Raw genomic sequence first — 27,755 nt, forward strand, 5'->3', positions numbered from 1 at the left:
GATTTGCATTTTTGTTTTATGGTTAATACACTGTTTTGATTATGATTCTGGGTAGTATTTTTTGTTGGATTATAAACCTGTTTATTGATTCTACATTACTAACTTAAGATAGACACCATTCTGAACTCTCTCTTCCCCCACTGCACAGCAATTGTTGTTCCCTGCCAACGTCACTCTCCCTATTACTCTCTCTGCAACAGTTTGTCTTCCTTTATTCTTCTCTGTCGTGTTTTCAAGATGAGAATGGCGGGAGAAGAAGGTCACGCAATTGGGATTGATCTGGGGACAACGTACTCGTGTGTCATAGTGTGGGAGCATAATCATGTAGAAATTATAGTGAATGATCAGGGCAACAGGACCACTCCATCTTATTTATATGCTGTTTGTGTAACATAGAGCTGGGTAGCATAATAACATTTTTCATTAAACCAAGTCAGTCAGTGTGTTGTTTTGGATATACGACCTATTGTATCTGCTTATTTTTTATTTTTTGAAAAATAGCTGTTTCTTTTAATTAGTAATTAATTTGCAGATGCAAAGCGGTTAATTGGTAGGAGATTCAGTGATACCACCGCACAAAGTAATATGAAACTCTGGCCCTTTAAAGTCACTGAAGGTCGTGGTGGCAAGCCCTTGATTGTGGTTACCCACGAGGGACAAGAAAAACAGTTTGCTGCCAAAGAAATCTCATCAATGGTTCTAACAAAGATGCGGGAGATTGCTGAGGCCTACCTCCACTCAACTGTGAAGATTGCGGTTATCACTGCCCCTGCTTACTACAATAATTCACAACGTCAGGCTACAAAAAATGCTGGCTTCATTTCTGGCCTAAAGGTGATGCGTCTCATCAACGAACCAACTGCTGCAGCAATTGCTTATTGATAGTGTTTTATAAAGTTGATGTTTTGTATGATCGTTTTGGAAGGATTTTAGGTTTTGAGAATGATCATGATTGCAAAGAAATTGAGAAGGGAATGTCGGCTATAATGTCTGCTATTGCAGCAGCTCATAGCACTCATAGGGTTTTAGGTGTGCACAGTCAGCCCTTATCTCCATTGGAGCTAGCTGACAAAAGCTTATCAACCCTGATGGTACAAAGCTAATCTTAGCCCTTCATTGGAGCTTTTAATCTAAGCCTTACACTTGTCAAAAACTATCACTAAAAACTAACTAGCCGTTACATGTTTAAAGAAACTAGCCGTTGGCTTTCTTAGTGTAGTTGCTGCATTCCTTCGCGATCAACCCAGAAATGGTTTAGCATCCAACACTCCCCTCTAAACTATTTCTGGTGTTGACTCCAAGCAAGCTTCTGAGGTACGTGAACCTTTCTTTTGGTAGTGCTTTTGTAAAGATATCTGCAATTTGGTCTTGAGTTCTGTAGTACAGTAATTTGATGACATTATCTTATAGTGCATCTCTGATAAAATGAAACTTCCTTTTGATGTGTGTAGTTTTCTGATGAAATACCGGATTCCTTGTCATTGTTATGGCTAATTATCACACATTAGCTTAGTTGGTTCAACCTGTAATTCCCCAAAATCTTTGAGAACAAATCTCAGCCAAATTGCTTGAGATGTTGCTTCTGCAACACTCACATACTCAACTTCGGCTGTTGATAGTGCAACACTTGTTGCTTGACTGAGGCCCACGAGAATACACCAAAGCCAAAGGTAAATACATACCCCGATGTGCTCCTCATGTCATCTTCATTGCCTCCCCAGTCACTATCACAGAAACCAACTAATATAGTTAACTGTCCTTTCTCATATTTGATCCCAAAATCAATTGTTCCTTACACATACCTGAGAACTTTTTTAGCAATTCTTAAATGTATTTTGGGAGAATTGTGCATGAATCTTGATAGTAGACTTGCAACATACTTGATGTCTCGTGTTGTTGCTGTGAGATATAGCAAGCTCCCAACAATTTTTCTGTAGAGACTTGCATCCACTGGTTCACTTCCATCTTCACTCTTGAGTTTTCCATTTGCAATGAAGATAGTGCTTATTGGGTTGCATGCCTTGAGACCAAACTTATCTAGCAGTGTCTGTGCATACTTCATCCAATGAATGAAAATGTAGTCTGATTTTTGGATCACCCTCATTCCAAGAAAGTGATGAAGTAACCCCAAGTCTGTCATCTCATATTTTCCCATCATTTCATTTCTAAATTCATCCACTATTCTCTTACTGTTTCCTGTAAAGATCACATCATCCACATAGATAGATACTATGAGTATATCAGACTTTTTTTCAACTTTGGTGTAGAATGTTGCTTCACTAAGGCTTTTCTTGAACCCACACTTAGTGAAATGTGAATCAATCTCACTATACCAGGCTCTTGGAGTCTGTTTGGAACCACAAAGTGTCTTCTTTAGTTGATACACCTTGCTCTTAGACCCTTTTACTTCAAAACCTTGTGGCTGGTCCACATAGACCTTTTCCTCTAACACACCGTTCAAGAAAGCAGACTTAACATTTAACTGTTGTAGTTACCAACCCTTCTGTGTAGCTAATGCAATTAGAGTTCTAATTGTATCCAGTCTTGCCATAGGTGCAAATGTCTCATTAAAGTCAATTCCAGGCTTTTGGCAGTAGGCTTTAGCCACCAATCTAGCCTTGTTCTTTTGCACAGATCTATCTAAGTTTAACTTGGTTTTATAGACCCATTTCACACCAATCACAGGTTTATCACTTGGCCTAGTAACTAGGGTTCAAGTTCCATTTTTCTCTATCATTGAGATTTCATCTTTCATTGCTATCTGCCATGCTTTGTCATTCTCAGCTTCTTCGAAGGTTTCTGGTTCAATGACATAGAAATTGCAAGTAAAATAGATTTCATCCAAGCTTCTCATCCTAATTTGTGTTAACCCTGAGCTTGAGTTTGAGCTTTGTTGCTCTCTCTGTTGGGATATTGAACCTACAATTGAGCTCTGTGAACTCTGAAAGGTTTGAAATGATGAGTTCTAAGAAAACTGCAAGTTTCCTTCTTCATATTCATGGTTTCCACCAACTCCATTTTGTACAGTTCTTTGCTCAGTGACACCAATTTGCAGTGATACTTTGTCTTGTTCCACTGCATTTGTTTCCCAATTCCACAATGTTTCTTCATAAAAAAATCACATCTCTTGAGAGATTGATCTTCTGAGTTATCAAGTTGTATAATCTATAGCCTTTTTCACTAGTTCCATATCCAACAAAGATGCACTTGTTGTTGGATTCTTGTAACTTATGTCTGAGTTGTGATGGCACAAGTACATAACACACAAAGCCAAAAACTCTCAAATGCTTGACTGCATGTTTTCTTCCACTTAACACTTCAAATGGAGTTTGTTTCTCTAAAGCCTTGGTGGGACATCTGTTCAAGAGATACATAGTAGCATTCACAGCTTCTCTCCAAAATGAATAAGGCATTTTCTTTTCATGTAACATGGACTTTGCCATCTCCATTATAGTTCTTTTCTTTCTCTCTACAATACCATTTTGTTGAGGAGTGTATGCCACTGTGAGTTGCCCTTCTAGACCCATTTCTTCACAGAAAGCATTGAATTCCACTAAGGTATACTCACCTCCCCTATTACTCCTTATTTTCTTGATTTGATGCCCACTTTGTAACTCCACCATTGCTTTAAACTTCTTGAAGATGTTAAAGACTTATGATTTGAATCTCATAAAATATACCCAACACATCCTTGAGTAGTCATAAATGAAAGTCAAAAAATACTAGTTCCTATTGATGGATGCATTTTTCATTGGACCAAACACATCAGTGTGAATTAGTTCTAGTGGTTTTGTAACTCTCCAGGCCTTCCCAATTTCAAAATTGTCCCTGTGTTGTTTCCCAAGTGCACAACCTTCACAAACTTCATTCATATCATCTAGTTGAGGCAAGCCTTGCACCATTTCATGTTTCTGCAGGTTTTTCAAACTTTGCACATTCAGGTGCCCAAACCTCTTGTGCCATAGTCTTCCTGAATCAATTGTGCTTGCTTCCTTACCACTTCTTCCAATCATTTCAGCAATAATGGAAAGGTTATGTTTTTCATCTCAACTTTCACAACTAGATTTGACAGAGTCATATCATCATATATCTCAACAACAGTATCTCCAAACAGAAAAAAGTAACCATGTTCCATCATCTGTCCAACACTGAGAAGGTTTTCATTTAGACCTGGTACCAACATGACTTCCTTAATGTGTCTTCTTCCCCTCTTGGTTTCTATGATGAGAGTGCCCTTGCCAATTGCTTCCATAATGTTGCCATTTCCCATCTTTACTTTTCCAATAAATGTAGTGTCAATGTCTGTCAACAGAGACTCATAGGCAGTCATGTGATTGCTGCACACACTGTCTATATACCAGACTTCATTGTCTTTTACAACACTGGCACTAAAAGCACAGAAGACATTTGTTTCCTCCTCCACTTGGTTTGCAATGTTCACTTGCTGAGTAGTATTTGATCTGCAATCCTTTTGCAAGTGACCAAATATGTTGCATTTGTGACATTTTGGTTTCCCCTTGAACCAACATTCACCAAAGTGTACCTTACCACAGTATTTGCATAATGGTTTGGACTTACCACCACCACTATTGTTTCCACTGTTGTATTTATGCTCCCTATTTGATTTTCCTTCCCACTTCTTGTTTTTTCCTTTCCAATCTTTCTTTGGTCTGTTTTGATGTTGATTAGAGTGACTAGAAGACCCTATTTAGTGACTGGAAAAAATTTTCAGTTACACCATCAGCATGTCTCTCGAGCCTTTGGTCAAAAGCTCTTAAAGAAGCCAACACATCTTGTACACTGAGGGTATCATTATCTATGGTTTCTTCTATCACACTCGCAATAGAGTCATAAGGCTTAGTTAAACTAATTAAGAGCTTTTGCACAATTCTTTCATTTGGCAGATCTCCAAAGTTTTCATTTGAGTCACAACATCAAACAGCCTAGAAAAATAGTCTTTAAGTGGTTCATCTTCTCTCATGCTTGTATATTCAAAATCACGTCTAAGAGACTGAAGTTTTACTTTCCTTACCTTCACATCTCCTCTGTATTCTTGTTGCAAAGCATCCCAAGCAACCTTGGCAGTTTCTTCATTTGCTATCCTGGGAAATATGAAGTCTGAGATAGCCCCTTGAATGATTCACAACGCTCTAGCATCATTCATCATATTCTCCCTCAGCGTAGCTATCTGTTTCTCTGTGATATCCTCTTCTAGAGCATCAATCTCCATCTCTGGTAGTTCATATCCATTTTGAACCATTTCCCAAAGATCATACGACTTGAAGATGGTTGTCATTCGAATCCTCCAGTGGTCGTAGTTTTCTCCATCAAAGATCAGAGCTTTGAGGTCACCACCCCCAAATCCTTTCATCTTCGACTCGTATTGACACTTAGGGTTTCAGCCTTTACCTGAGCAACCCCAAAAACAGATTCCACAAGCACCCAGATTTCAGTGATCAAGAACTAAGCTCTGAGGCCATGATAGTATTTTATAATGATGATGATTGCACAGAAATTGAGAAGGGAATGTTTTGTATGTTTGTTTTGGAAAGATTTTAGGTTTTGAGAATGATGATGATTGCACAGAAATTGAGAAGGGAATGTCGGCTATAATGTATGCTATTGCAGCAGCTCATAGCACTCATATTTATGACATCACTAGGTTTTTAGGTGTGCACAGTCAGCCCTTATCTCCATTGGAGCTAGCTGACAAAAGCTTACCAACCCTGATAGTATAGGCCCTTCATTGGAGCTTTTAAATCTAAGCATTACACTTGTAAAAAACTATCACTAAAAACTAACTAGCCGTTACATTTTTAAAGAAACTAGCCGTTGGCTTTCGTAGTGTAGTTGCTGCATTCCTTCTCAATCAACCCAGAAATGGTTTAGCATCCAGCACTTATGGCATTGACAAGAAGGACGGTTGGTACAGCAAGAGAAGTGTGATGATATTTGATTTGGGCGCTGGGACTTTAGATGTTTCGTTACTTACCATAGGGGATGATGAGCTTGAAGTGAAGGCCACTGCTGGAGACACTCGCCTTGGAGGTGAAGACATCAATAACAGAATGGTGAATTACCATGTTGAGGAGTTCAAGAGGAAACATGATATGGATGTTAGCGGAAACTCGAGAGCACTTAGGAGGTTAAGAAATGCTTGTGAGAAGGCAAAGAGGAGACGGTCATTTACTTCTACCACTGACATTGAAATTGATTGCTTAGATAACGGTACTGATTTCTCTACTACTATTACTCGTGCCAAGTTTGAAGAACTAAATAGGGATTTCTTCAACAAGTGTATGGAGCCTGTTGAGAAATGTTTGAAGGATGCTAGGCAGCGTCCATGATGTTGTTCTCGCTGGTGGCTCCTCTAGAATTCCAAAAATGCAGCAACTATTGTAGGAAATATTCAAGGGGAAGGAGCTGTGCAAGAGCATTATTCCAGATAAGGGTATAGCATATGGAGCAGCAGTTCAAGCTGCCGTCTTGAGTGGGAATGGGAATGGTAAGCTTAAAGACTTCACGCTCTTGGATGTTACCCCACTATCACTTGGAATTGAGAGTGAAAGACCCGGTACATCTGAATTATTCATGAATGTTGCAATTTCAAGAAACTCTATAGTTCCAGTCATGAAGAAAATTAAAGTAACTACCGCTTATGAGCAGTTTTCCCTGTATACAAGGGTGAAAGTAGCATAGCAAAAAACAATAACTTTTTGGGTAAGTTTACTCTCAATGAAATTCCTCCAGCTCCAAAACATATTCCTTCATTTGAAGTTTGTTTCAACATTTATGCCAATAGTGTGTGTAAATTGTGATCTGATGTGGCAGTTGCATTTCCAGCTCATATTGCTAGGATGTTTAGCTAAATTGGTTGTATGCTTATTTGTTTAAGTCTCATAGGTCTTAAGTAAGTAAGTAGACATGTATCTTCATCTTATAGGGTGTAAGATGGAAGGCTGGGATTATTGTAATTTGAATACTGTCAAAAGTGTGCAACGGTTAGAAGAGTGTGGATTTTCCATTCCTCTCTCAGATGAATGAAATGGTGAATGTGCGAAGAATATTCAGAGTCATATTATTTGTTCTCTCTCTCTCTCTCTCTCTCTACCATCATCTCTTCCATTTTCATACTGTAATTTCTTCTATTCTCTGAGGAAATCTGTGTAGTCATAGTTCACAGTTGCATAGCTAATTCGAACACTAACAAATAGTACCCTGACTGTCTCGGCCAAAGACAAGGCCACCGGCCAGAAGAAAGGGATTACAATTATGAGTGAGTTTTGAAGGAATTGAGAAGGTGAACTAAAGCCCTATATGGTCGGCTGGATCGGATTGGAGCATTAGTATTTGCTTAATAATTAATTAGAATTTAGTTGAATAATGGTGCGTTGGGTTTTTCTCTTTTGTTGAGTCTCTGCATTCCATTTTCAATACATTTGTTCATGCAAAGCTAGTTGAGCATTGGATTGAAGTTTTTTTTATTTTATGTTAAGTTGTTTCCAAAATTCAAAAGTTACATGTGTCTGCAATTGATAACAAAATGGTTTCAAGAATGGGGTGTGATATCCACACACACCTTTTTATTTCTCTCACATCGCTTATTAATTTCTAGTCTTTGATATTCTTCGATTCATTCGACCTGACAGCCGGAAGTTAAAAGAGTGAGAAATAAAAAAAGATATATAGATAGCACACTTCTTCAAGAATAAGGAAGAAAAAACAAATGGGCTCCCTTGTTCAAAAAGGCTCATTCTTTATGTCTCTTCAATCCAAAACCCAGACCATTACAGGGTGCAAAAACTGAGTTTGACAATTTTATAACCAAATTGGAGTTCGACTCCCATGGCGGGAGTACCCGATTTTGTGACTTATCATACCAGTCGCAACGCACAGAACCTAGCTACTCCATCTGAATAGCTCATTTCCACTTCCGAATCTTGGTATGTGTCACTAATAGAAAATAAACATATTAATTAATAATAAAAAACCACATCATATAATTTATTAAATGTGATCTAAAAAGTTAATATTTTAGCATTACCACAAGATAAAAATAAAAGACAGACAAATATTAAGTTTTAGGGTATTACCTTTGATGTTTGTAGAAGAGAAATGTTAAGGAGGGCTCTCTCAAATGTGAAACTCTCCATGAATTTTTTGCCACTTAATGTTTTTGCACAATGTTTTATAATGTTGACATAAAAATTAACGTTAAACTATGATGTAATAGAAAGTTCATATAGAATCTCACTTTGTAAGAGTTTTCCTTAGCATTTCTAGCTTGTAGAATTCATAAAGCTCTACGGCAGCCAGGTAGCTTGTAGAATTCATAAAGCTCTACGGCAGCCAGCCAGCCAGGTATATTTGTTGGTATTGAAAAAAAAATTTCTAACTCAATACCAAAATATGTGGGTGATAAGTTTACAAACTCTATCACACCTCTCACTTTCACTCTCAATAAAATTGGACTAACAAATGGAGAAGGGATAGGAAATAACAAGCTTCCACTAAAACACACTTTCTTGATATATGAAATAAAAGTCAGTTTACAAACTGATGAAAAAGACAGAAGCTTACAAGCTTATGAAGCTGAGAGAATACAATCAGAAAATGGGATTGGGATTTATTATCTAAAGCCTTACGAGAGGCTTCCTTAAATACTACACAACCTACACCTTTACACCATCAATTGACAGCACACAGACAGCAGCATATCTGCTGTCTTTAACACATGGGAACGTGAAAAATGAAGAGACCAAATGTATTCCAGGTTGTCTACATTCGGCTAGCACATGGCAGCACCATTCCAGGTTGTAATCACAACCTTTCAGCTAGCACATGGAGGAGACTTTGTTCTTTGTAGCTGGAAAGAAACAAACAGCTAGCAGCAACATTTTACAACCTGTTTTGATTTGAATTTCCAACACACCTCCTCAAATCAAAACGCCTTCATTCCTAGCATTTCACGCAGTAGCCGGAATGATTCAATTGGCAATGGCTTTGTGAAGATGTCTGCCACTTGTTCCTTGGTGTGACAGTAGACAAGTTCAATTGTCTTTTGCTTCACATGGTCCCTCAGAAAATGGAACCTGGTATCGATGTGCTTGCTCCTTCCATGTTGGACTGGATTCTTAGCAAGCTTGATGGCTGAAATGTTATCCACATGAATCAAGGTCGATTCTTCTTGTGAATGACACACTGATTTCAACAGATTCCTTAACCAAATTGCCTCACACACGGTTGAGGCTACAGCTACATACTCGGCTTCACATGATGACAAGGCAACGATTGGCTGCTTCTTTGAAGTCCACGAGAAAGCTGTTGAACCTAGAAAAAAGGCATAGCCAGTTGTGCTTTTCCCTTCATCTTGGTCAACTCCCCAATCACTATCCGAATAGCCATATAATTTTGTATCTTCACCAAAATTATAAAATAGACCAAAGTTTAGAGTACCTTTTATGTACCTTAGAATTCTCTTGACAGCAAGCCAATGAGACTCCCTTGGTGTTTCCATGTATCGACTTACAAGTCCAACACCATAAACTATGTCTGGTCTTGTGATTGTGAGGTACCTTAGGCTTCCAACGAGGCTTTTGTACACTGTTGAGTTTACAAACTCACCCTCTCCTCCTTTGGACAGCTTCAATCCAGTTGCGACTGGGGTATTGACAGTGTTGCACTTGTCCATATTGAACTTCTTCAATATGTCTCTCATGTACCTTTGTTGAGAGATGTAGATACCATCACTTTCTTGCTTCACTTTTATGCCAAGAAAGTATGACATTAATCCATTGTCAGTCATCTCGAACTCACTGAACATTGATTGCTTGAACTCATGGAACATTGCCTCATTGTTTCCTGTAAACAATAAATCATCTACATAGAGACAAATAATTAAGAACTCCCCTTTTTCACCATTCTTCATGTAAACTGAATGCTCGTATGGACATTTCTGAAATCCATTTTGGTGAAGGTAGTTGTCGATCCTTGAGTTCCAAGCTCGTGGTGCTTGCTTGAGGCCGTACAAAGCCTTCTTCAAACGATACACCTTATCTTCTTCTCCTTGTACTTGGAAGCCTTCCGGTTGTTCCACGTACACTTCTTCCTCAAGAACTCCATTAAGGAAGGCTGACTTGACATCTAGTTGATAAATTTTCCATTTATGATGAGCGGCAAGAGAGATTAGTAATCTTACCGTGTCAAGTCTTGCAACTGGAGCATAGACTTCATCATAGTCCACTCCATACTTCTGTTTGTAGCCCTTTGCTACAAGCCTTGATTTGTATCGATCCACACTCCCATCTGCAGTGCGTTTGATCTTGTAAACCCACTTGACACCAATAGCCTTCTGATTTGGTGGGAGTTTTGTCAGCTCCCAAGTGTCATTCTTCTCGATGGCATGGATCTCTTCTTCCATGGCTTTCTTCCAACAATTTTCTTCCACAGCTTCATTGAATGAGAGAGGCTCGTGGTCTGCATACAAGCAGAAAAAGTTGGTTTCTTCTTCTTCTTCTTGTCCATAAATCTCTGTGAGACTCCTTAACCTCACTGGAGTTGAGGAGCTGCTTTCCTCACTAAATGTAGGACCACTCCTTGCAATTCTGTGCACTGGAGTTGTTGTGATTGTTTGAGCAGGTTGTTGCTCAATCGGTGGTACAACTTCTGGTTCTTCAAAATCAATGGAGACGATCTTCTCTTTACTGACTTCTTTGTTGTTCCACTTCCATGTCTCTTCCTCACTGAAGATGACATCTCTACTAACCACTAGTTTGCCAGTTAGTGGGTTGTAGAGCTTGTATGCCTTGGACTCTTCACTATAGCCCACAAACACACACTTCTCACCTCTATCATCAAGTTTCCTCCTCTTAGCTTCTGGAACTTGAGCATATGCAACACACCCAAAAATTCTTAGGTGTGTAACATTCGGCTTGTATCCACTCCAAGCCTCTTGTGGTGTCATCCTCTTGACACTCTTTGTTGGACATCGATTCAACAAATAAATCGAACAAGCTACAGCTTCTGCCCATAACTCTTTTGGCAAATTCTTCTCCTTAAGCATGGACCTTGTCATGTCAAGGATGGTTCGATTCTTTCTTTCGGCTATCCCATTTTGCTGTGGGGTATAGGCAGCAGTAAGTTGATGCCTAATTCCTTGCTCCTTGCAGTATGCTTGGAAAGCATTGGAGGTGTACTCTCCACCTCTATCTGATCTCACAGCCACAAGCTTGTGGTTACTTTCAGCCTCTGTGAGTGCCTTGAACTCCTTGAAAATTTTTAGGGCTGCTGACTTCTCCTTGAGAAAATAGACCCAAGTCTTTCTACTGAAATCATCAATGAAGGTAATAAAATACCTATTACCTCCATAAGACATGGGATCCAATGGACCACATATATCTGTGTGCACCAACTGCAGTGGTGCCTTTGCTCTCCATATGTCACCAACAAGGAACGATAGTCGTGCTTGCTTGCCAAGCACACAACCTTCACATACTTGGCGTGTGGCTTCAATTTGGGGTAGACCACGAACCATTCCTCCACTTGACAGCAACTTTAGGCCATTGAAATGAAGATGGCCAAATCGAAGATGCCATTTCCATGACTCATCTTCCATTACACCGATGTTGCAGCTTCCAATCTTTGTGTTCAAATTCAACGGAAACATCCGGTTCTTTGACATTTGAACACATGCAATAAGCTTTCTCCTTGCATTCCTGAGAGTGAGAAGCATGTTCTCCATATGTATAATGTACCCTTTATGGAGCAGTTGACCAATGCTCAGAATGTTGCTCTTCATACCTGGTATGTAGTAGGTATCGGAGATGTATTCTTCTTTACCATCCTTCTGGATGATTTTGATCTTTCCTTTGCCTTCAACTGGCAACTTTGAGGAGTCACCAAGACTCACAGATCCATAAGGCCTATCTTTGAGTTCGGCAAAAAACTCCTTCTTTCCACACATGTGATTGCTTGCACCAGAGTCCAAATACCAAATATCTTGTTGGCTACTGGAATCATGGTGTGCTAGCAAGACTGTAAGTTCTTCATCAGTATTTCCACTTGATTCTGCCATGTTGACATGCTCACCTTTTTTATGTGAACATTCATTGGCATAATGTCCATATTGCTTGCAATTGTGACATTGGATATGCGCCTTTCCTCGAGTAGATCTCCACTCTTGAGACTGACCTCGATTTTGTGCATAGCCTCGACCTCTTCCTCGAGCTCGTCCTCGGCTACGGTTAGATGAACTCCCACGACGTGAGTTCCACTGCCCACGACCTCCATTTGGTTTGTCAATATTCAACTTTGACTCCAAAGCTTGCTCTAGCGTTGTGGGGTTTGCATTCTTCTGAATGCGTTGCTCGTGAACTAGGAGGGATCCTAGTAACTCCTCTGCGCTCATCACCTCCAAATCCTTGGATTCCTCAATGGCAGTCACCACATGCTCAAACTTAGATGTGAGTGACCGGAGTATCTTCTCCACAACTCGTACTTCATCGAGTCTCTCGCCATTTCTCCTCATCTGATTTACTATCACAATGAGCCTTGAGTGATAGTCGGAGATGCTCTCTCCTTCATTCATGTGAGCAGTTTCAAAATCTGCTCGAAGTGACTGTAATCTCACTTTCTTGACCCGATCTACTCCTTTGTAGATTGTACTGAGTGTGTCCCATACTTGCTTGCTCGTTGTTGCTTCTGCAACCTTTTCGAACGTTGAATCTTCTAATCCTTGATATAGAAGATACAACGCCTTTTGGTCCTTCTTTCGTAAGTCCCTGAGAGTGCTACTTTGTTCTGCAGTATATGCAGCTTCTTGCGTGGCAGTGGGTACAACATACCCACCACTGACAACTTCCCACAACTCTTGTGATCCAAACAAAGCTTTGAATTGGATACACCATCTTTCATAATTTTCTTTCTTCAATACGGGAACTTGGAGTTGCACTAGATTTGACGCCATAGCCGCTGCACTTGCCAGAAAGGTATTCTGGCTCTGATACCAATTGTTGGTATTGAAAAAAAATTTTCTAACTCAATACCAAAATATGTGGGTGATAAGTTTACAAACTCTATCACACCTCTCACTTTCACTCTCAATAAAATTGGACTAACAAATGGAGAAGGGATAGGAAATAACAAGCTTCCACTAAAACACACTTTCTTGATATATGAAATAAAAGTCAGTTTACAAACTGATGAAAAAGACAGAAGCTTACAAGCTTATGAAGCTGAGAGAATACAATCAGAAAATGGGATTGGGATTTATTATCTAAAGCCTTACGAGAGGCTTCCTTAAATACTACACAACCTACACCTTTACACCATCAATTGACAGCACACAGACAGCAGCATATCTGCTGTCTTTAACACATGGGAACGTGAAAAATGAAGAGACCAAATGTATTCCAGGTTGTCTACATTCGGCTAGCACATGGCAGCACCATTCCAGGTTGTAATCACAACCTTTCAGCTAGCACATGGAGGAGACTTTGTTCTTTGTAGCTGGAAAGAAACAAACAGCTAGCAGCAACATTTTACAACCTGTTTTGATTTGAATTTCCAACAATATTAACATTTCAAATGTGTGCGTTGTCATTAATGAATCTTAGGCATAGAAAAAAAACCTAACATAAATTCTGGAGACTCATTGCATTCCAAGGTGGTTTTAAAAAGTGATCATTGCATCCCCCAGCACTGCCCCTGGTTATAACGCCGACCTAACTAGTTATCTCTGTGACCATTCGTCTTCCTCTTCTTCTTCGAGTTTTTGGGCTGACAATGGCAGGAGAAGGCGGCCACGTAATTGGTATTGATCTCGGCACAACGTACTCGTGTGTGGCTGTTTGGCAGCACGATCATGTTGAAATCATAGTGAATGACCAGGGCAATAGAACCACTCCATTTCATGTTGCTTTCAATGATACTGAGACATTAGTAGGTGATGCAGCATTTAACCAGGTCATTCGAAACCCTGTCAATTCCATCTTTGGTAAGTTTAACTTTGCCTTATGCACATCAAGACAATATTTTTCCTTTTCCTCATGTTTATAATCAAATGCATATCTCCTGTAATTCGGTGGATGTTGTAATTGTTCAGTTTATATCCTGTTTCTTTTTTCCCACTACTTCCGTCGTCCGATCGCTATATATACTTACACACACACATTGTGTTCATTTATTCTAATTAATGGGATGGTTGTAATATGAATAATTGTAATGATGAAAAAGCCAGTGAAGTTTTAGTATATGCCATCACGAGTTTTCTTGTTTTATTCAGAAATTTGCAGTTTCTCTTCAAAGTTTCTTTGCTTTATTGTGTTTCTAATTGTGGCACCAATTTCAGATGCAAAGCGGTTAATTGGTAGGAGGTTCAGCGACCCTTCTGTTCAAAATGATTTGAAGCTCTGGCCCTTCAAGGTCACTGAAGGCGCTGATGATAAGCCAATCATTGTAGTTACTTATAAGGGAGAAGAGAAGCAGTTTTCTGCTGAAGAAATATCATCCATGGTTGTGGCAAAGATGCGAGAGACAGCTGAGGCCTTCCTTGGCTCAATAGTTAAGAGTGCAGTGATCACAGTCCCTGCTTACTTCAGTGACTCGCAGCGCCAATCTACCAAAAATGCAGCTATCACTGCTGGCCTACGGGTGATGCATATCATCAACGAACCAACTGCTGCAGCTATTGGTTATGGCATCGACAAGAAGGCCGGTTGGTACAGCAAGAGAAATGTGATGATGTTTGACTTTTGGTGGCGGTACTTTAGATGCGTCACTAGTTACCATTAGTTGTGGTGTGTTTGATGTGAAAGCTACTGCTGGAGATACTCACCTTGGAGGCGAAGACATAGATAACAAACTGGTGAATTATTGTGTTGAGCAATTCAAGAGGAAGAATAATTTAGACGTGACTGGAAACTCCAAAGCTCTTAGGAGGTTAAAAAATAGTTGTGAGAAGGCGAAGAGGAGACTTTCCTTTGCGTCTTCGATTGACATTGAAATTGACTGTTTGCATGAGGGTATTGATTTTTATACAACTATTACTCGCGCCAAATTTGAAGAACTCAATAGAGATTATTTTATCAAGTGTATGGAGCCGGTGAACAAGTGTTTGGAGGATGCTAAAATGGACGTTAGCAGCGTCCACGATGTTGTTCTTGTTGGTGGCTCTTCAAGAATTCCTAAGGTGCAAGAACTCTTACAAAATGTCTTCAAGGGCAAGGAATTGTGCAAAGGCATTAACCCGGATGAGGCTGTAGCTTACGGTGCTGCTGTTCAGGCTGCAGTTTTAAGTGGGAAGGGAAATGAGAAGCTTCAAGACCTCACTTTGTTGGATGTCACACCTCTATCACTCGGGGTGGAGACTGGGCGCGAACGCGACATGACTGTTGTGATTCCAAGAAACACTAAAATGCCCGTCAAGAAGAATTAGACTGTTACTACTCGCCATGACAACCAAGCAGTTGTTAGATTCGCCGTTTATGAGGGTGAGAATACAACGACTGTGAATAACTACTTTCTGGGTGATTTTAGGCTCAAAGATATTCCTTCAGCTCCAAGGGGTGTTCCTAAATTCAATATCATCTTTGATATTGATTCCAATGGGATTTTGAATGTATCTGCTGAAGACATGTTGACTGGGCAGACGAAGGGGATTACTCTCACCAATGACACAGCCTGTGAGGGAATTGAGAAGATAATGTAACATAGATCACGCCATGCTAAAGACTGAAACGGTAATTTTCTTTTACTTATGCCGGTCCTACTTTGTAATTCTTGTTGATAATTTGGTTATAATGTTTCAACTATTATGTTAGTTTTGAATTCGTGTTTCCACATGTTTCTCTTTGTTTAGAGAAATGAGTGCATGATGACATTTTTGGAGTGTCAAGAAAGAGCCGGTTGGTGATTTGAGATGTGAGTCAAAATCTTGTATATATTTCTATCTTGAACTAGGCACAAATTAGTCCTTTGTTGCTATGTGCCAGCAGGGTCATTCTGAACTTGTCGAGGAATTGTCAGAGTCATGTATGGAAATTGAATCAATGAGGGTTCTTCATCGTAATCTTTTCGTTTTAGTGCATTCAACTAATCATGTCATCAAATTCCAAAGACATGCTAGTTTTGGATGAAATGTGTAAAAGTAATGTCAGTATGTAAGTAGTTTTATATTTCATACAAACGATAGTGGGAGAAGGATGAATAGAACCTAGAACCTTAGGTGCAAGGATAAATGCTCTCAGTTGCTTGACCAACAATTAATCATTTTATAGTTCCGTTGATGCTACAATATTCATAATTTGAGACGATAAGCTTAATTTGTGTTGAGTTGTATTTAAGAGTAGAAATATTTTCTATTTGCTTTCTTGGTTGAGTAATGTCAAGAAGACCAATTTTTTAGACCAAATTTTCAAATTATATGATGTGTCACAAATAGAAAATAAGCACGTTAATAAACAAGTATCCAATCCTCAACTACTACATCATATAATTTATAAAATATAATTTTAATAGTTGATATCCTTAACATTATCATTCACTATTTGGTCCGTTGACATTACACAGTACCAAAAAAAATATCTAGAGACTGCATTTCCAATGAAAATTTATATCCAACTGCAAAAATTGTGTGAATGAATGCAAACACATTAATTCCTGGGAACAATAAATCTTCAAACTCCTGATACCATTTAGACTGTTTCCTCTTCCCCCACTTCTCTGATCAAGAACAAAAAAATGTGTTCTTTAACCTTTACAATCACTCAAGCAAGAAATTTTGATGAGCTTATAAGATCACTTGCTTACAACATAAAACCTTTGTGAGCTTATAACTAAACCGCTTCCACACAATTTTAGAAATTTACGTATGTAACAAAATTGGTGTTTGATGAGGCCGAGGATGAGGTGAATGAGAGGAAGGTTAAGAAGGCGAAAAATGGAAGTGGCGGTGATGCAAGGAGCTGGTCGTTGGAGGAGTTGATGAGGAAGGAGGAGAATAAGAAGGAAAGGATTAATAAGAAGGATTATTGGTTACGTGAGGGGATCGTTGTTAAAGTCATGACTCATGAGTAAAGCCTTGGCTGAGAAGGGTTACTATAAGCAAAAAAGGGTTGTGAGGAAAGTGATTGATAGGTTTGTTGGGGAGATTGAATGCTCGAAAGCAAGCATGTTTTGAGAGTTGACCAGGCAGAGCTTGAGACTGTGATTCCGACTGTTGGGTGCCTTGTGAAGATAGTCAATGGGGCTTACATAGGATCAAATGCAAAGTTGCTGGCAGTCGACAAAGATAACTTTTGCGCTAAGGTGCAGATAGAGAAGGGCGTGTACGATGGTAGAGTGCTTAAAGCTGTCCAGTATGAAGATATTTGTAAACTTGGCTAGTGAATTTGATAGAATACTTGGTTTTGTGAAGATTGAACCATATTGTCTATGATGATCATCTGCATTTTAGATTGTTGGAAAATATTAGTATTTAGGTTTAGTATACTGTTTGGTTTTTTTAGCTTAGCTCGTTAGAATAAGGGGTTTTTTTTTTGTTTTTTTTTGTGCCTATTATGTTAGTTTTTATATATATGATACTTTTCAACTCCATAGAATAATTATAGAATAACAAGTTCATCATAATGTAATCTCTTTATGTTATATAGTCGTTTCGGCTAATATGTAGTGTTTCTTTGTCTTTTAATGATATTTTTAGTTTTGTAATTTGTTTGTTCGTGTTATGCGTCTAATTTTCAAATTGATATTAGAGCAGGTTTGATCCCGCTATTTGATCATGAAAATTGTCCGTCGTTCATTGTAGTCCAAAAAAAAAAAGGAAAAAATAATTGTTGTTCAGTGTTATTTGTTTGTTCTTGTCCCGTACTCCAGCGTTTTCCCTGCACCCATGCAACCTGTTTGACGAACCTGCACCTGACCCGCATCCTGCACCGTTTCCTCATCTGGATCCATTTCTACCGTTGTGACCACCTACCTGCAGTTGAACCCACCGCATTGCACCTGCCCTGTCCCTCACGATATGACTTGATGAATCACCACAGACCCACCGCCATCCCTCTGAATCGGAACTCGTTGAAACCACCACTGCTTCTTGTTGGATAAAGACGAGATGACCCGTTTGAATCTGCACGACCTATTTGAAACCACAGCTGCACCCTCTTATCTTACTCGCCCCCATTTGACAACCCAACGCCTGCAATTTGGAACCGCAACTGCGATCTAGAGAAGACCACTGCGATCTGGAGAAGACCACAGGTAAAAGCCAAGGAAAAAGGAAGAAGAAAAAAACGAAGAAGGACGCAGAGAAAATGAAAAGTAATTGTACAAATACGTGGTAGTAGTATTTTTGTAAAATGAAGGAGAGAAAAATGAAAAAAAAAAAAAAAAAAAATTGGCCTTTTGTTTTATAGCTCACACGGTCAGGGCCCTCAGGGGAAACACAATTGGTTAAGCATTTTTGAGGCCCACACGGGTTGGTGGCCTATTTGGAAGTTTCCTGAAAATATCATTTGAGTGGTCAATGTTACTTGAGTGTTTAGATTGACCACTCAAGTGACGTTAACCTAATAATAGATTGGAATTGTTTATTGTTTGTTGATGTGCAGTTGAGATATAGGAATCTTGTCTGTTTCGTGATAGGGTCCATACTCCCATCTGTCTTCTGGAAACAGAATATGTCTTCCTAAATCTATTTGTCACCCGCCATTTGAGTCTATATCTATCTACCATATGTCTGAACTTGCCTGCTTGTTCGCTTGTAGCGGAGCCTGCCTATTTGTCTATCTATTCACGCAACAGAGCCTGAATGTATGTCTCACTAATGGAGTCTGCATCCACATTTACTTGTTGACAAACTTATGTTGTTTACCATCATGAGTTTGATGAGGAGTGTTGGAAAGTATTAGTATTTAGGTTTATGTTAATGTTTGCTTTTTTGGGCCTAACATGTTATAATTAGGGTTTCGTTTCCTTGTCTATAAGAGTTAGGTTAGTTTTCTATATATAATAATACTTTGTAACACTACAGAATAACAAGTATGTTACAATGTAGTGTCTTTGTGTTATATAACCATCTTGGTGAATTTGTAGTGTTTCTTTGTTTTCAATAATAATTCATGTTTTGTAATCCATTTGCTCATTCGCCTGTGTTACACGTACTTTGATTTTCAACTCAGATATGCTACCCTGTTTTATGGTATTGCTTCTCTCTCGTTGTATGTTTCCTGTTCATGTTGAGTACTAGGAAGCATTCCTTGAGAGTTTGGAGATCGTTTTTGCAATTTTAATCACTAACAGTTCTGGTTTATATAAGTTTGTCAATTTTAATCACTAACAGTTCTGGTTTATATAAGTTTGTCTACACACATAATAGCTTGATTGCGACAATCCTCTTGTCAATTGTCTATTCTTACTGCTTATATACATAACTAGTGTAATTACTCGTCGATATTATACGGAAATTTACACTGCATATAGCATTCGCATATGAAATTTTTTTACAGTACCTAGAAGAGACGAAGAAAAGTAGGAATTTCAATGCGATGTCTGTGATGATGTGCCTACTTTATAGTGACCAATCCATCGGACCAGACATTACTCCTTCTAAGCACACTGTTACATTACTCCTAATATAGACAAGCTGTGGATTGTCAAAGTACCAGTGTCAATGTCAATCCCCCGCTTGTCTATCCACAAACCCTAAGGAGTTCTTGTCTAGTATGCGGCACCCGTATAGGGCTGCAAAATTCGAAGAAGTGAGACCAGTGTGGGGTTGGGTGAGACTAAATACAGGCGATCTCATTCTTTTGTGAGGAGGATCAGATTGATGACGTCGTCCGTCAGTCGTACGTAATAGAGTGCATTTATGCTCACCCGGAATTATTTCATACCTAAATAACCATATAACAAATTATCATGAATTGAGTACTTTACTCAATAACTAAACAAATATACTTAACAATATGATATTATTCTGATTCATGATTTCTTTCATTTTAAGTAAGTAAACATGTTTAGATATTGATCATAAACAATAAAACAACACGGGTCAAAATTGGATAGGTTATTAAAAACATGGCCCACCATATAAAAACATGGGCCCATCATGGAAAATCCCTTCCAAACTTTTTCACATAGACTAGTCACTAGTGTACATATTTAGTAGGAGTTTGGGGTTTAGTGTTGTTCATCAGCCTTGGTAGTTTAGCTATCATAATTTCCTACCCCAACTACACGCCATTAATATTATACCATCCATCCGTTATCCCCCAAGCTAACTCTAACTCCCATACTCAAACAACATTTCACGTCGGTATTAAAGAGAAAGAGCCCATTTCCGGGTCTCACTCTCATTTCTCTTTCTTTCTTCCGAGTTCTGATTGATTCCCAACTCTCTGAAATTCGAATGGAAATTGCGTGAATTTGCTGAAAGAATTAAAAGGGTTTGCTGCTTGATCGATTTGCTCAAGTGGGTCGCTCTCACTTGCTCTCGACGATGAAGGTGACCGTAGTTTCGCGGAGTGGCCGAGAAGTTGTCAAGGGCGGCCTTGAGCTCCGTGATTCTGTATGCTTCTCTTTTTCCCGGAATTTTTCTTCTTTTTGATCTTATTTGTGATTCATCAAAATATCTGTTGCATTTCTGAGAAAACAAAGCAAATTATTTTCGAATAAGAAATTACTTGATTGCACTAGATGGGAAATTTTGAATTTGGGTTCTGTTCAGTTTAGTTAAAGATTCAAGTTTTGGATGAGAATTTTGAATTTGGGTTAGGTTCAGTTTAGTTAATTGTTAGCTTTTCTGAGTTTGTTGGTGTCACTGTTTGTGTTGCAGGCCACAGTAGCTGATCTGCAGGATGCAATCCATAAGCGAAGTAAGTGCTCTGATATACTTCTTTTTCTCTTGAACTTGTATAGCTGAATAAGTACAGTCTGTTGAGAATTGATAGTGTTTTTTCTGGTTGATTATCGTCTTTTAACGAAAACGATAAAATTGTTTGAGGGCTATATCTATAGCTTACAAATTGTGATTTGAAGGCTAGTTGCTCTGCATCATATTTGCTTAAGTTTAGGAATAGGGTTTTGCATATGCATCTTTAACTAGTTTTATTATTTTTTGTAGACGCAATCATGTAGTATTGTCTTTTCATGAGATAAATAAGTATTCCTCTTCTTATGAAAATATTACATTATCACGTAAAACAAACTATACGGTAACATCCTTTAATCTATTTGAGTTATAATGTATAGATGCTAATGTAAGAATTTAAAGTATGAAAGCTTGTGGAAAACTGAATTGAGGATCAATGAAAAGCTTGTGGAAAACTGAATTGTGGACCAATAAGATAGCTGCTTCACCTCAATATCCACACTTTAAATGCCTAAAAGAGAATGTACTAAACAAGAGTTATTTGTTTTGCAGTTATTTGAATATGTAGACTATCTGATATACGTCAAGATTAATATCATTGGAATTTGAAAGAAAATGAAGAATAAATTATGAAACTTTGGTGTGCAGTTCACTTTCTTTGTTTTAGAAATAGAACTATTTAAACCCGTAGGATCTTTTAGATTCGTTAGCAAGATCAGAACTTTGGTACCTGGCCTTAATTATTTGTTGTTTACATGTGTATTTTTCTTTGGTTATAGGCGGTTGGTTTATGTCATTGCTGATGCTTGGTCATCCTTAATCCTTATGTTCCTTGACCCATTACAAACTTCAAAAAGAAATTTGTGTTTCTATAGGTGGCTCTATTTATTGTAAGATTATTGTTTTTTAAGTGATTTCATGTCTTATGTCAACAGCCAAAAAGTTCTATCCTGCAAGACAGCGGCTTACTCTCCCCGTCCAACCAGGATCAAAGGAGAGGCCGGTTGTCCTTAGCTACAAGAAGAGTCTCCAAGATTACATCAGCGGAAACTCAGACAACCTAACTGTGGTGTTCAAGGACCTAGGTCCACAAGTGTCATACAGAACACTCTTCTTCTTTGAGTATTTGGGCCCCTTGATCCTTTACCCCATCTTTTACTACTTCCCTGTTTATGATTATTTGGGCTTCAAAGGAGACCGTGTCATCCATCCTGTCCAGACATATGCCCTATTCTACTGGTGCTTCCACTACTTCAAACGTATTATGGAAACATTTTTTGTACATCGCTTCAGCCATGCAACCTCGCCACTCTCTAATGTATTCCGGAATTGTGCTTACTATTAGAGCTTTGGTGCTTTCATAGCTTACTACCTGAATCACCCGCTTTACACCCCTGTTAGTGACCTCCAAATGAAGATTGGGTTTGGTATTGGGATAATATGTCAAATCTCAAACTTCTATTGCCATATCCTTTTGAGGAACCTGCGAAGCCCTGATGGGAATGGAGGATATCAGATCCCACGTGGTTTTCTGTTCAATATTGTGACATGTGCAAATTACACTACAGAGATCTATCAGTGGTTGGGCTTCAATATAGCAACACAGACAGTTGCTGGCTATATCTTTCTCATAGTTGCTGCTTCTATCATGACCAATTGGGCCCTTGCCAAGCACCGCCGTCTTAAGAAGGTAATCATATAAACTTTTGTGCTCTACAAATCAAAGTCTTTATTCTTACATGCATCCTTATTCTCTAATAAGGTTCTTGACGAAATATTTGTATCTCAGTGTGCGGATAATTGAGTTCTTAACTAAGGACTTCGTCTGAAGTCCTTGTTAGAGAACAACTCTATATATAGTTACATTACATACTTCTATGTGATAGTTTCATGTTTAGATTGTGTATCACTGCACGGATGGGTTAGTTTGCGTGCACGATTAATAAATGCTTCAGAAGCTGAACTTCGATGGGATGTGATATCAAGATTATCGGTTCTTATTATGTTAAATGAGTGCTTTACTTCGATTGGTTCAAAATTAGCTTTCGTGACAAACATACAATTGCCTGCCGCTTTTGTTCTATTTCTATTTTATAGGAATGTGGAAAAACCATATCCGATGGATGAGCATATTTAACATTTATAGGTTTTATTCATGGTGTCGGAATGTTGTGATACAAGTTTGTATCGAATATGAGTGCATTTAACACGATTTGTGCCATTGCAGATATTTGATGGGAAAGACGGAAGACCCAAGTACCCACGCCGATGGGTGATCCTACCTCCATTCCTGTAGAAGCCAATGACTCCTGGATTGCACCCACGCCGGATTGGTGATGGAACTTGAAGAAGTTAAAATCAGAGTCAATTTCAGACGATCTTAGCATTTCATTTGAAACGAAGGATTTGCTTGTCGATCTATGAAACATAGGTCATCTTGTTCTTCCCGTTTGAACTGTTTTGTAATTTGAACTTCTAGACCATCTATGACATTTCTCTATTTTTTTTTTTCTTAAATTCTTATTATATTAATCGTAATCAATAATTTCAGAAACAACTTGCACGAAAGCTCAAATCTTTTTCTCTGTAGATTATAGTAGCTTAGAATCTTGCTTCGGTCCACACTATAAGAACACATTTAAGAAGAACATGGCCTAGCTGGTGACAGTGAGGATTTGTATTCTGCCAACAACATTTGTGTGACTTTTAAGTGGATCGTCCTTGACATCTAAAATGTTGTTCATAGCCTTACCTTTTTACTCAATAATGTTTTTTATTGTTGCCCAACGTTACAGCTTTCTGAAATATTGTTCAAGTTGGCAAGCAAACCACATCGGTATGAAAAGCGTGAAGAGCATGAATGCAAGGAGAGTGATGATGAGTTACTTGTGCGCATTCCAAATCTATTCATTTGCCAGTATGGCATCACCAATGACGAATAGATTCCTTATTGCACATTCAATAGGATCATTTGCTTATACCACGTTGATGGTTAAACGTTTTCAATTTACATGTGTTAATCATATTGAGTTTAAGCTTATACGTAAATGAATACTGAAATGACTTTGAATTGAAAAGACGATATTCATGAAACTACGTAGCTAATTTCACAGAAGTAGACTCATTTGCTCATATACTATGTGTTTATAGTTAAACGTTTCGATGTGAGGCTTATAAGTAAAATGAAAGTCTAAGCTAACGAGTCAAACATTTAAGGCAAATCACTAAGCTGTTGTCACGTCGTCATAAACAGAGTCGAATTAACTGTAATGCGAGATAAAGAAACTGAGAAAGGGACCCACTTTCCCTACTGAAATCAGACAACTACTTTTTTCATTTTTTTTTCATTATTTTAAAGAAAAGGGTAGAGGTTAATGGAGTAGTGGAATAATGAAAATAGGTATAATAGGGGCAGAAGGGTCAAACCAGATGAGAAAAATGACTGGAACAACGGAAGGCGAGGGAGCCCAACACAACCCATTGGACGCGGTCTGAAGTCTTCTGCATTTCCACCAAAATCCAACGGCCCAAATTTGAAGTCGGCCTCCTCCTCGTCCTTCGCCACTCTCAAACGCCACTCTGTCCGTCCCTAACACGTTGTCTCCTCTCTCTCTCTCTCTCTCTCTCTCTCTCTCTCTCTCGCCTTCGATCTCCCTCGTCGCATTCCCAGAAAAAGGTCAATTTTCTCACCCCCTCTCGGTTTACTTCTCTGATTCATGGTGCTTTAGATAATGGTTTTTGGGTTCCTCTTTTTTTTTTTTTTTTGGTTGCATCTTGCATGTGTGTAATTTCTTTATGATTACATTGCTGCATTGTTTGTTGTGGTAGTTTTTGAATACTGGTTTTGAATGTTGTGGGGTTTGATCGCGTTTCAGACTGAAAAACTGTTCTTTTTCTTCAATTGTTCGTATGCTGAAATGGTGACTTGGGATTTGCCCATTTGCCTTTATTGCTGAAAAAAAATGGGTGTTAACATTTGATGGGTTGTGTATGCTTTGAATCATGTTTGGATATATGATGTAATATTCTTGCCACCATGTCATTACAACAACATTGCTTCATTTCATAACTGGTATTGCAGAAAACGTAAATGACTGAAGATTCTGGAAACATGAACACAGAATTAAAAATCAGGAACGCCCACAAAAAGAGATAACTTAGCAATGTTGTTGTTGTCCCTTTGTTTCGCATTTTTGAATAACTTTTAGTCCATATAGATTTTTTGTCAGTATTGTTGATTACAAGTTCAATGGGTGATTCTAGACCCCGTGAAGTCCGGTCTCTTGCCTCTTGTTTTGTTGTTGCATTGAGATTTATTGGTACATGTTTCACCTTCGGCCATTTGATCCTGTTCAGTATCTTGGATCATTTCATTATTGTTTTGGATGTGATTGGTTTTTTACTAGTCTTGGATGCTTGTTGATTGCCTCGGGCTTCTTACATCTTGCAAACATTCTTTCAAGAACCATATTATTTTCGGTTTATGTTTTTCTGGTCTACTTTTATGCTACATCGTGGGTGTGTGTTTGTGTTCCACTTGTAACCTTGACTCCCTGAATTCCTTTCCATTGCTTTCAAGCAGTCTTTCATTTGGATTGGATGGAACTCTTTGTTAAGTTTTCTATATTTAGCTGCAAGAGAACTTTTGGTAAAGCACTTGGGAAAATTTTGGTGTTGTGATGTGTTGTCTGTTTCTTTTCTTTTCATATGAGGAAATTGTTTCTTGGCCTTAAACATAGAGGGAGCTGATGTAATTGATTCTTGTGTGCCTAGCAGGTAGAAGAAGATGGCAGAAGCTGAGGACATTCAGCCACTCGTGTGTGATAATGGAACGGGAATGGTCAAGGTATTAAAATATGCTTACTTCTGTTTGACTAGAATTTAAATTTGATGTGCAGATGGTTTGGATGATTGTGCCTTTTTTTTTTTCTTTCTTTTCTGGACATTGTATTTTAACGCTTGTTTTTAATGTTACTGTTTAGGCTGGATTTGCTGGAGATGATGCTCCACGAGCTGTGTTCCCTAGCATTGTAGGCCGCCCTCGTCACACTGGTGTCATGGTTGGCATGGGCCAGAAAGATGCTTATGTTGGTGATGAGGCTCAGTCCAAGCGTGGTATTTTAACTTTGAAATACCCTATTGAGCATGGTATTGTGAGCAACTGGGATGACATGGAGAAGATTTGGCATCACACCTTCTATAATGAGCTTCGTGTTGCCCCGGAAGAGCACCCAGTTCTTCTAACTGAGGCACCTCTGAATCCTAAGGCCAATCGTGAGAAGATGACCCAAATAATGTTTGAGACCTTTAACACTCCTGCTATGTATGTAGCCATTCAAGCTGTTCTGTCCCTGTATGCAAGTGGTCGTACAACCGGTAAGTATATAGATTGGTCTTCCCTGCAGAAAGGGTGTTAATTTGAAATTGTCTCCAATAACCGAACAATGGCATGCTTGATTGTTTGTCTTTACATGTTGACCTGGGTTTAAAATATGTTATCTAAATCATCTTCTTCTCGTCTCTACTTACGTGTGTGTTTTGGCTTTGCTGTGAAGGTATTGTACTTGACTCTGGTGATGGTGTCAGCCATACAGTCCCCATTTACGAGGGGTATGCCCTCCCCCATGCCATCCTTCGTCTTGACCTTGCTGGTCGTGACCTCACTGATCACTTGATGAAAATTCTTACGGAGCGTGGATATTCCTTCACTACCACTGCTGAGCGTGAAATTGTTAGAGACATGAAGGAAAAACTCTCTTACATTGCCCTTGACTATGAGCAGGAGATGGAGACTTCCAAAACCAGCTCTGCAGTTGAGAAGAGTTACGAATTGCCAGATGGGCAGGTCATTACCATTGGTGCAGAGCGGTTCCGATGCCCAGAAGTCCTTTTCCAACCATCAATGATTGGAATGGAAGCAGCAGGCATTCACGAAACCACTTATAACTCCATCATGAAGTGCGATGTCGATATCAGGAAAGACCTGTACGGAAACATTGTACTCTCTGGTGGTTCAACCATGTTTCCAGGCATTGCTGATAGAATGAGCAGGGAAATTACTGCCCTTGCCCCAAGCAGTATGAAGATCAAGGTGGTGGCACCACCCGAGAGGAAATACAGTGTCTGGATCGGAGGCTCAATCTTGGCTTCCCTTAGTACCTTCCAGCAGGTTTGTATTCATTTCTACATTTCTGCGTTTCTGCATCCTGTTCCAAGTTGATCTTGGATGATTACTAATTCGAGCTTTCCGTTTATTTTCTTGATTGCAGATGTGGATTGCAAAAGCAGAGTACGATGAGTCTGGGCCATCTATTGTTCATAGGAAATGCTTTTAAACTTTACGACAATAGAATCATGGAGAGAATTATGTCTAACTTTGTTATCCTTCTATGCTGTTCCACTTATCACTGCTATAACTTTGAGAATCTTAGGAGTCAGATTTGAAATGGGTCATTTCTTTCGCTTTTATTCCAGGTTTTGAGATGTCGTGATCATCATTTTGCTGCGGTTTCTCCATCGCTTGTTTCGTTACGAACTCTTGTTTGAGCCGAAGAATTTACTTTTCATGACCTTGATGATCGTTGTAGTGAGAATTACGCCTCTCATACGTTTCAGAAGACAAGTGATTCAAGCTTTAATGTACGAAAGAACGTTGCAGGCTCGCTAAATAAGGACAACCACCGTATAAAATGGATATAAAACAAATACAGGGACAAAATAATCTCCAATGGATCGGAAAGTGAGTTTCTAAACTATAGGGACTCACCGGATACATAGTGTATGTCCTCACATATAGGGACTGTATAGGGACAACTTTGAGTGGAAAACATGACCCACATTCTTGATTGAAGCCTTTAAAAATTTTAATGCTTTTAATTAATTAAAAATA

At 38.8% G+C, this 27,755-nt stretch overlaps 1 protein-coding gene and 3 pseudogenes across 1 annotated transcript; all 4 read left to right on the plus strand.

The window, feature by feature from the left end:
* The first annotated feature begins 243 nt into the window (after nt 1-243).
* Nucleotides 244-7,287, plus strand: LOC137734432 (heat shock cognate 70 kDa protein-like; annotated as a pseudogene).
* Nucleotides 7,288-13,759: 6,472 nt separating this feature from the next.
* On the plus strand, nt 13,760-15,706 carry LOC137734434 (heat shock cognate 70 kDa protein-like; annotated as a pseudogene).
* A 4,504-nt stretch (nt 15,707-20,210) lies between these two features.
* Nucleotides 20,211-23,375, plus strand: LOC137734858 (very-long-chain enoyl-CoA reductase-like; annotated as a pseudogene).
* Nucleotides 23,376-24,399: 1,024 nt separating this feature from the next.
* Nucleotides 24,400-27,334, plus strand: LOC137733943 (actin-like). Its single transcript, XM_068473164.1, has 5 exons — nt 24,400-24,542; nt 25,643-25,712; nt 25,849-26,242; nt 26,422-27,035; nt 27,136-27,334. The coding sequence occupies exons 2-5, from the start codon at nt 25,653-25,655 to the stop codon at nt 27,199-27,201; spliced, it is 1,134 nt and encodes a 377-aa protein (XP_068329265.1). The 5' UTR covers nt 24,400-24,542; nt 25,643-25,652; the 3' UTR covers nt 27,202-27,334.
* The last annotated feature ends 421 nt before the right edge of the window (nt 27,335-27,755 follow it).

The sequence above is a fragment of the Pyrus communis genome, chromosome 5 (assembly GCF_963583255.1).
Source record: "Pyrus communis chromosome 5, drPyrComm1.1, whole genome shotgun sequence".
Lineage (NCBI taxonomy): Eukaryota > Viridiplantae > Streptophyta > Magnoliopsida > Rosales > Rosaceae > Pyrus > Pyrus communis.